The sequence below is a fragment of the Centroberyx gerrardi genome, chromosome 12, assembly GCF_048128805.1.
Source record: "Centroberyx gerrardi isolate f3 chromosome 12, fCenGer3.hap1.cur.20231027, whole genome shotgun sequence".
Lineage (NCBI taxonomy): Eukaryota > Metazoa > Chordata > Actinopteri > Beryciformes > Berycidae > Centroberyx > Centroberyx gerrardi.
In genome coordinates this window covers 12,924,677-12,933,680 of record NC_136008.1, presented here as the reverse complement: position 1 = coordinate 12,933,680, position 9,004 = coordinate 12,924,677, and the positions used below count along the sequence as shown (strand labels likewise).

Sequence of the window (9,004 nt, the reverse complement as noted above, 5' to 3'; positions counted from 1 at the left end):
AGGTATTCTGTAATGGGTTGTATATCCTTATACTGTCTCCTTACTCCTACTCCATTGTATTGTCAACTCTTAGCTTCTTTTCAAATGATGTAGCCTGCTTAGGGTTTCCCTGCCATTGTTTTAAACCGAAGAGAACCTATCCCGCATGCTCTTTTAGTGTCTGTTGAGGTCACAGCTTCCCCACTCCCCCTTGTCAATCCTACAATGCTTGCAAACTTGGGGTCACAAATTTTGACTCTCTGGACCATTGTTGTGTGACATCCTTCCTCAACACAGTTTGCTGACTTCAGTGAGTATGTTTTAAGGACATTGGTTATTAATGAATATATCTGTGGACCTACTTCAAGAAATCCCCCTTTATTGTTTGCTGAGGGATCTATCACTGAAAAGAAAGACTGTACTCGGAAACAACTTCACCACAAGTGGGTGAAAGGACACAAGTGACTGACCAATGGTCTTGGATGGAATTTTCCTCTAGTTACCATTGGCTATCATGGATTTGCCGGCATCTCCCCATAAGAAGGATGCTTTTTTACCATAAACAGTGAAAGACTGATTGTTTTTATCAATACCATACATAACTTGATTCCCTCTCTGTATCAAGGGTGTAACTTGAAATTTCATTCCAGGGCGGAAAAAGTTCAATTTCTACAGTAATATCAAATCAAGGCACCTCAAGGAATACTGAATAATTGTGCATTTTTTTAAGACTGAGGAGAATACATAGTGCGTAATGGGAGCGGCGCGTGTAAAGCGCCGCTTCAGTGCTGTGGTGGATGGGCCGGTGGAGGAGGAGGAGGTTATGAGGTTGGCACAGAGTGCTGCAGATACGGCTAGGGCAGGGGGAAGCCCAGCGGGGTCAGGAAGCCCCACCAGCCCCTCCCCAGCCCACGCCCGCAATGGCAAAGCTCTACCTCTACAGGGCAACTCCAACAATGCACGGAGGCAGAGTGCCGTGGGAGAGTCAGTCGGGGGAGGTGGAGGAGCAGAAGGCGGGGTGAGAGGAGCAGGAATGTGCTCAGGGCTAAGGAGTGGGATTGGCCGTAGTGTAGGAGGAAGAGTGGAAGGCCGCTTGTCGGACCAGGATTCACTATCTTCCCCCTCCACTACCAGCCGCCGAGCCACCCGGCGCTCAAGCCGCCGGCCCCGTCAGCGCTTTGTGGGCAAGGACGGACGCTGCAACGTCACCTTCGTCAACATGAGCGAGAGGGGCCAGCGGTACCTCAGTGACCTCTTCACCACCTGTGTGGACATCCGCTGGCGCTGGATGCTGGTCATCTTCACCCTCTCCTTCCTTCTCTCCTGGCTGCTCTTTGGATTTGCCTTCTGGCTCATCGCCTCCGCGCATGGGGACCTCTCCATTCGACTTGCCCCCAGTTCAAGTGCCTCTCTAGGGACAGGAGAGTCCGGGGCTGGGGGAGAGTCTGATAGAGAGGCAGTGGTTGAGGAGCCGTGTTTCCTTCAGGTGAACAGTTTCATGGCGGCCTTTCTGTTCTCCTTGGAGACGCAGACATCCATCGGTTACGGATTCCGTAGTGTAACCGAAGAGTGCCCCCTGGCGGTGCTGGCGGTCGTTTTGCAGTGCATTGTGGGCTGCATCATCGACGCCTTCATCATCGGGGCGGTCATGGCAAAGATTGCCAAGCCCAAGAAGCGCAACGAGACACTGGTGTTCTCTGACACAGCTGTGGTGGCGCTGAGGGATGGGAAACTCTGTATGATGTGGAGGGTTGGAAACCTACGCAAGAGCCACCTGGTAGAAGCACATGTCCGAGCACAACTACTGAAGGTAAGAAGCTGGGGATGGGAGTTGGACTAGGTGAAGGAAGGAAAGAAGTCAGACAGTGTAGTGGTGATGAAAGAGACAAGAATTTCATTTTAGAGAAAAGGAGAATAGTGACCAACAACTCATGCACATGCAAGGTGCACACTGTTTGACCATATGAATAGTGAGAGATAAAGTCAGGAAGTGGTTTGGGGAGGGTGAAAAGGAGACAGGGGAATGTAAACAGAGGTAGCGATGAGAGAAAAAAGATAGGCTGCTAGTGCGAGAGAGAGAGCAGTAGCGAAAAAAGGGTTGCAGTAGAGAGAGAGCGCTGAGACCATCTGGCCTGTATTCTGTGGACCGTAGTTAATGAGAGCTTGTTTTATTCTCCCTCAGGGGTTAGGAAGATTTACCATGGATTAACTTGCCCACAATTCTTTAACTGAGAACCATTGTCCTTCGTCATCTCATTTTCTCTTGTGCGTATCTATGTGGGTTTGGCTGATTGTGTTCCCTGTATAGTCCTCTTTACCCCATTTGTCTCGCCTTATGTGGGTAATTTCACGTTTCCTTGTTTGTGTTCATGTGTGCATGTTTTGTGCGTGTGTGTGTGCGTGTGTGCTGCCACAGTTGTCCACAGGGTCAATATCTGTGGAACATTGAGGTTAAAACAGACATTTAGATCTCTCTTAATAGCATGGCCATATCAAAGTTCAGGGCAGATGGGATTAAGTTTGTGGGGATCAGAGAAATGCATTTCTCAGTGCTGAGGCTGGAGATTGCTCCATAAAAAGGTTTGGGTGAATGATAAGCCTAAGCATGGGGAGTACTACTGAAGACTGGTGGAGCCAAATTCAGCTAAATTTAATAACTAAGTATTAAGCTTTTAGGTTGGGGTAAGAAATTAACTTTTTTTTTAAATGTTTTTCCCCTGTGGACTTAAGAATTTTTGGGGACATTTGAGTGAGGACAAGTGAATCTGAATTTTGATAAACCACTAGAAGAACACCCTCCTTTTTCATATATCCTGGCACAGATTTTTTTATAATCTCAATTTCAGTTTTCAGTATTGTTTAATTTTCATGGTCCATTGTAGAACTTCTGATCATCTCCTACCTGCCTTTGGCTATTGTTTCTGTTTTATATTGGAAATCGTTTGCAGTTTCCATTTAATAATAATTTTCCTACATGTGAAAATCAATTGTTTAACATCACAATATGTAATGTGGAACATTTGATGTACTTAATAGCAACCTGTCTTTCATTCTCTCTATTCCCAACCTGCTCTCAGCCAAGGGTGACACCGGAGGGAGAGTTCCTCCCGCTGGACAACATGGACATCAATGTGGGTTTTGACACTGGCACCGACCGCATCTTCTTGGTCTCACCGGTGACAATTGTCCACGAGATCGATGATGAGTCGCCCTTCTTCGAGATGGACCGCAAGATGCTGGAGGGCGACTCTGAGCTGGAGGTGGTGGTCATCCTAGAAGGCATGGTAGAGGCCACAGCCATGACCACACAGTGCCGTAGCTCCTACCTGGCCTCCGAGATCCTCTGGGGACACCGCTTCGAACCAGTGCTCTTTGAGAAGAAAGACTGCTACCAGGTCAGAGAAGGAGGATAGAGAGATTTACAGGGGAGATATGGATCCTTAGCCCCTTATCGCTGTGTCTGCAGTGACGTGGTATCTACTGTTATTTCACTATAATATGGAGGGGCATATTTGCTAAATGATTTTACTGCACAAATAGGATGTGTCTTGTGAAGTAAGCGATCTTCCTCTTATTCTTTCCTTCTTCCCGTTTCCCAGGTGGACTACTCGTTATTCCATCGGACATACGAGATCCCCAGCACACCGTCATGCAGCGCTAAAGAGTTGGTCGAGAATAAGTACATTCAAGGCTCACGCTCGTCATTCTGCTATGAGAACGAAGTGGCTCTGCAGCTCGTCTCCCCTGACGACGACCCAGGCCGTGACCCCAACAGCCTCTCCCCCCTGACCCGACGGCTGTCGGGTCAGAACATCCCCACAACTGACCTTGTGGGAGAGGGGGCCTCAAGGGAGAGGAGACGGGAAATGGACCCAGGAGTCCACAGGAAGTAAGGGTACAAAGAGAGGGTTAGACAGGTAGACATGGGCAGACTTGGAGAAACAGGCGTAGAAGGTAGAAAAGGCCATGAACAAAGCTGTCAGGAATAGAGATAGAGAGCGACATTGTTCGCAATGGTAATAGACAGAGAAGAAAGCCCCTGAATAGGAGTAGGTCAGGATGTCCATTAGAATTTTCTTTTAAAAAGTTGGCAAAGAGAGAGAAAGTTTAGGTGATTTAGTCAGTGAAAGGTCTAGATTGGTACTGGAGCACAGAATAGAAGCTAGACACATAGAACTAGACAGGAGACGGATAGAGAGAGAAACAGAGAGACAGCAACATTGGGATGTTTGGGGTCAGTCTAATGGGGGGACGGGTTACTACACTGACCTAGTTGGCTTATTGGACCTGGCAATCTTTCAGAATCATTAAAAACTTGTCTGCCGAGTCTCAGAACCGGCCCATCACTACCACAGCAGGCTCATCTGGCGCTCACGCCTGCCTAGCAGGATATACAACAGCGCCCCGCCATGGCTCTAACCTTAAACTGCACTTGTTGTTGAAATCCATTGGAGGTGACTTCTGTATGTAATTGATGGTAAAGTACTTACTGAGGTACAGCCGAGGAATGTGTTCCACTCTGTTCTCTTTAATTTTGATTTGTCATTTGAATGTTTTTATCTCTTATGGTAAGTAAGGATAGCGCACAATTTGTGATAGTTTGAGCCTGGGGGCTGTTGAGTCTTCCACTGAGTAATAGGCTGCTTGTTAGAGCCAATGCATAACAAAATCAATGTGGAGAAACAGCTGAAAACGAGCAGCGGTTTTAAGCTGTTTCTTTTACACATAATGTACTGTATGTTGCTGTTTTTCTATGTGTAATGCAAAAGATACTTACTGACCATAACATTTGCTTTATTTAATCTAACACTTTGTGTTCAGTTGAGTGCCATGTGGGCACGGGAAGCATTTATAGTTAGTCATTTTCAAATCACAGCAGTGATATGAGAACTGTGCTGAGGATGTAAGCTATGGTTACTTATGTCCAGATCAGATATTCTTTATTACACTAATATCTTTTTATGCATGTTCTGTATTGTGAAATCAACTAAAATGTATTGTGTTGCTATGTCACTTTTGGATTTTAGTAGTTAGCTATTGAGCTTTGTTATGATAATCTTGAAAGTGTCTTGGCACTTGGCTGACCATTTGAGGTTGCTACTGAATCCAAAGGGAAAGAGGTTGCTTTCATGAGCAATGTAAATGCACCGAAGGCCTGCAGTCACCTCAAACATCAGCTGAACTGTAAGAGTGGGAGACGTGTTGATGATAGTCTGCTCACTATTTCTACAGCTCTGAGAATAAAGAGGTGTCTGAAGTCTGCACAAGTGGCAGAGGAATGAACTGGAAACTCTGCAACATTCAGCTCTCTACAGAATTATTTATCTCTGGTCATAAAACTATGTGTTGACCTACTCTCTCAGTTTTAATGCTGTGCTTCAGTTGGTTTCTCTCACAAAATGTGAGAACAGTATAACGGGTGGTGCCTTCAAAACAAACTGGAGTTTTTGTAACTAGCCCTTCATCTGCAGCAGTGTAGTCTGATTTATGTTTAAGGTATACTTAAACCTTATTTTGTATTGTGTGGCTTTATTTTGAATGATGTAATTCTACACCTTAACATTTACAACGCATTGCACTAATTAGACAAAAGTGTCCATGCAAAGTAGTTACTGTGAATCTGCTCAATGATTGGGTTGCCTCTATATTAAGATGCACTGATACCATAAAGATGGTTTAGCGGTATTATACTGTAGGCTATGCAATAGTTGTGATTTTTGGTTATATTACATTGCATCTTGTACATTTCTGTTTGTTTTACTTTCATTTTGTTTTAGGTTCTGTACTCATTTACAGTGAATTCTGCTACCTGAATATTTGTACAAGTGTTTTGGTTACTAAAGAGTTGGGAATGGCAGTGACTGTTAACTCAATGTCAGGAGTGCAACTTGGTAAAAAGTGTTGACCAATAATCAGCCCGCCTGCCGCACAACCTGGGAACTCGTTCCTGTTCTTTGCACTGAAGCAATATATGACTCTTGGAGACAAATATCACTGATTACGCTCTGCAACAGCGCAGCAATGTTGCTACTGTTTCACTTGAGTTTATGAGAAGATATTCCATGGTAACCTCAGGGGGTTTTGTGGTATTGATAAGGTTTTATCTGTTATAATTTGTGTTGATGACATTCTATGTTTGTGTCTTCCCTTACACCTCTCCTGTATGACCACCATGTTCTATTTATAGGCCACACGGTTGGTCATTTCTCCCTCCCTGCCTCCACTTCCATGGAATGTAACTTGAACTTAGAGCACCATCACTTTAACCGCTGTGATAGTGCTTTTTAAACACCCCACAAAGAAATAGGCAGATGGATTATTTGATTATTCCCCTGGTTGCTTAGGTTTCACGACGCACACTATATGTCCTCAATTTTTTCAGGTCATAGGTGTTTTTAAATGTATACTGCACAAATCAGTAAACTGTAATAAGATGAAACCAGTAAAAACTGTAGCTTCCTTTCGTCTGTCATTTTTTCTACAGATAATGTAAAACCCCTTCTCTGTTGTAACTGAAATGTAATTTCAGAGCTGCTTGTGGCACAGAACGCTTCCAAGTGAAACTGAATGGAGCTGAAGAGCAAATAAAACAGGGATTGACATTATTGGTGGTTCTTTTATTTATTCTCCTTGTGGCATGGATGTCACAAGACTACTGACCATTTTAAAAATGTAATTTAGATGATCTCACTAAGTGTAATTTATTACTGTTGTGCACCAACTTTGTCTGCATCTCTAGTGTTGAGAGAATTTACTTTGAAAGTATACTGTAGTTTTACAAGCCACTACTTCATCTTGGAAGTTGGACAAACCCCTCAAGAGAAATATGCTTTTGTTAACTAACGTTACTTAGAAAAGATAGTTCAAACTACTTTGTGAGAAATAGTGTCTTCAATGTCATATGATACAAAATCATATGACTGTAAAAATGACACTGATTAGGATGTTAACAAAAAAATTGCATTGAAAGTTAACTGTGTTTATAATGCCCTCACTCCAACAGCTGCCTGCCAGGAATTAGAGTCTGGACTGAAACACAAACCAAATAACCCAATCTGGGTTTGTCAAAGAAAGAATGCAGTTTCCTTTCATAGCCAAAAATAGTTGGTAGTTTCAGTAGTTAACTATGCTTCAAAAAAGTAGTAAACCTAATAAAACACTATCCAAATTTAAATTTAGTTAAACTATACCACCAAGATACTGCAAAATGTAGCTAAACTACTAGTTTAATTGCATGTAGTGAAACTAGTCCCCATCACTGGACCCTAGAGGACCTCAGACATCCTTTCACACATCAGTCACACATCATTGAGCCTGATTGCTTATCACCAGAAGAGTAACACACCTTACGAAAAAAGAACTATAGTATACCTAATCCTGTAATAAATTTAGAGGAATGCTATAGTCTACAAAATGGGCTATCTTAGCAAAATGATAAGCAGGGACATAGGAGATACTAATAAACTTTACCACAAAGTGATGAGGTCATTATAAACCCACTATTGGGTACCGCAGACACACTTAAAGTCCCTATAGGGATATTCTAGAAATTCCATAGTGATTTTTCGTTAGGGACGGACGGGTCAATGAGCAAAACCTAACTCACCTTTCGCACCTACTGTTTCACTTTTAGCCCGACATCAGCCCCAGGATCCTTTAGGCGGCCTGGAGACAGATCTATTAGAGAATCTGGGGCGGCTGCCTCTTGCTGGTCGCTCGGGGTTTTCTGTGCAGTCGTACGGCCTGTACGGTACGCACGCGCCTGGAGTCAGATCATCCCAGCCACACCGCCGGTTGTTTTCAGCGGGGGGAGTCATACAAAACCGATCTCAGATCTGTGTCTAGCGGATGCTTGCCGCGACAGACGTCAACAAAGAGCGCGCAAATCTCTCTACCGTAGCGCGAGCGTGTTGCATGGGCACCTGCTGCACTGCTACAATTGGCCTTTTGACACGTCGATTACATCCAGTCCCGCCTTACGTCTGCTGCCATTGGTTACGGCCGGGGATTTTTGTGCTACCGCAAAGCTCATTGGTCGCCGTTCCCTTTTCATGCCAGCTAGAAGGCGGAGTGTTTTCGTCGTATTCATAAGGCGGGTCTACGGCCCGGTTGTAGATTTTAATTGGACTTCTTTTTCTCTGAGGCGTGACTAAAAACCGTCTCCTCTCACCTGATTGGCCCATTAGCCGGAAGCGCTTCGTCTGGGCCGAAGCCTTCGCCTTGCCCTCACTCCTCTGTCTATTTTATTCTCACTGAAGAAGTGTGTGCGGCTTCACTGGGAGAGCGGTGCAATGATAAAAGCCGCATATGCGGTACACACCTATCAGGCAGGAAAAACCAAGATACAGCCCCATTCCGTTTTTCCTCGCACCCTAGCCTTATTCCCGTTTCAGAGAGGATTCTGAAGGTGAGAGATTTAATTACCTATTCTCTAATCCACTCGTAAATAGCCAGTGTAATATCCTGAACGGCGACGTATCATATTTCAGTGGGGTAGGCTAACCTCGCTAGGTTAGTCTAAATGCGGGTGGCATAACGCCTAAAAATGAAACTGTGGGGGTACAAGAGGCGTACTGGTTTGATCTCCATGTCCGCCCTCGATCAGAGGCTTACATCGAGATGACCTGGCTGTAGAAGTCTGGCAAGGGAAAAACACTGTCTGGCTGATGGCCATATTATAAAGGGCTCGCCCCATATAATTCCTATGTATACTGTGACCTTTGTGCAATTGATGATGCTAGTAATAATAATAATAATCGGTCTAATAATAATAATAATCTGGCTATTATCCCCAGTTAAAGGGGCTAGGTTTTGGGGCTGCCATCTGCATGCGGTTTATTGACTCAATTAATGTTTGGGGCCCTGGGCTGCTGTTAATGTGATCATTTATCCCTCATGTTCAAGGTGTGGTTGCGTTTGTCAGGGTTTGTGCCAGAGCTACAGCCTAATGCAGGTGATTTATAGGAGTCATGCCGCAGCTATTGCAGACGCACTGTAATTATGGTCGTGGGCATAATGTCACCTC

The 9,004-nt window shown here is 44.5% G+C and overlaps 2 protein-coding genes across 2 annotated transcripts in view; both read left to right on the top strand.

The window, feature by feature from the left end:
* Positions 1–733: 733 nt before the first annotated feature.
* Positions 734–3,872, top strand: kcnj14 (potassium inwardly rectifying channel subfamily J member 14). Its single transcript, XM_071912797.2, has 3 exons — positions 734–1,789; positions 3,057–3,374; positions 3,579–3,872. Exons 1-3 carry the CDS (start codon positions 734–736, stop codon positions 3,870–3,872), a joined length of 1,668 nt encoding a protein of 555 aa, XP_071768898.2.
* A 4,390-nt stretch (positions 3,873–8,262) lies between these two features.
* Positions 8,263–9,004, top strand: part of myh14 (myosin, heavy chain 14, non-muscle) — a 32,631-nt gene continuing 31,889 nt past the window's right edge. The window contains exon 1 of the mRNA XM_078286995.1: positions 8,263–8,386. The gene's annotated coding sequence lies outside the window, so the exon portion shown is untranslated. The remainder of the gene's footprint in view (positions 8,387–9,004) is intronic.

Coding starts and splice junctions, on each gene's coding strand:
- kcnj14 (XM_071912797.2), top strand. CDS start 734: ATGGGAGCGGCGCGTGTAAAGCGCCGCTTCAGTGCTGTGGTGGATGGG. Junction 1,790..3,056: donor TCCGAGCACAACTACTGAAG/GTAAGAAGCTGG, acceptor ACCTGCTCTCAG/CCAAGGGTGACACCGGAGGG. Junction 3,375..3,578: donor AGAAGAAAGACTGCTACCAG/GTCAGAGAAGGA, acceptor CCCGTTTCCCAG/GTGGACTACTCGTTATTCCA.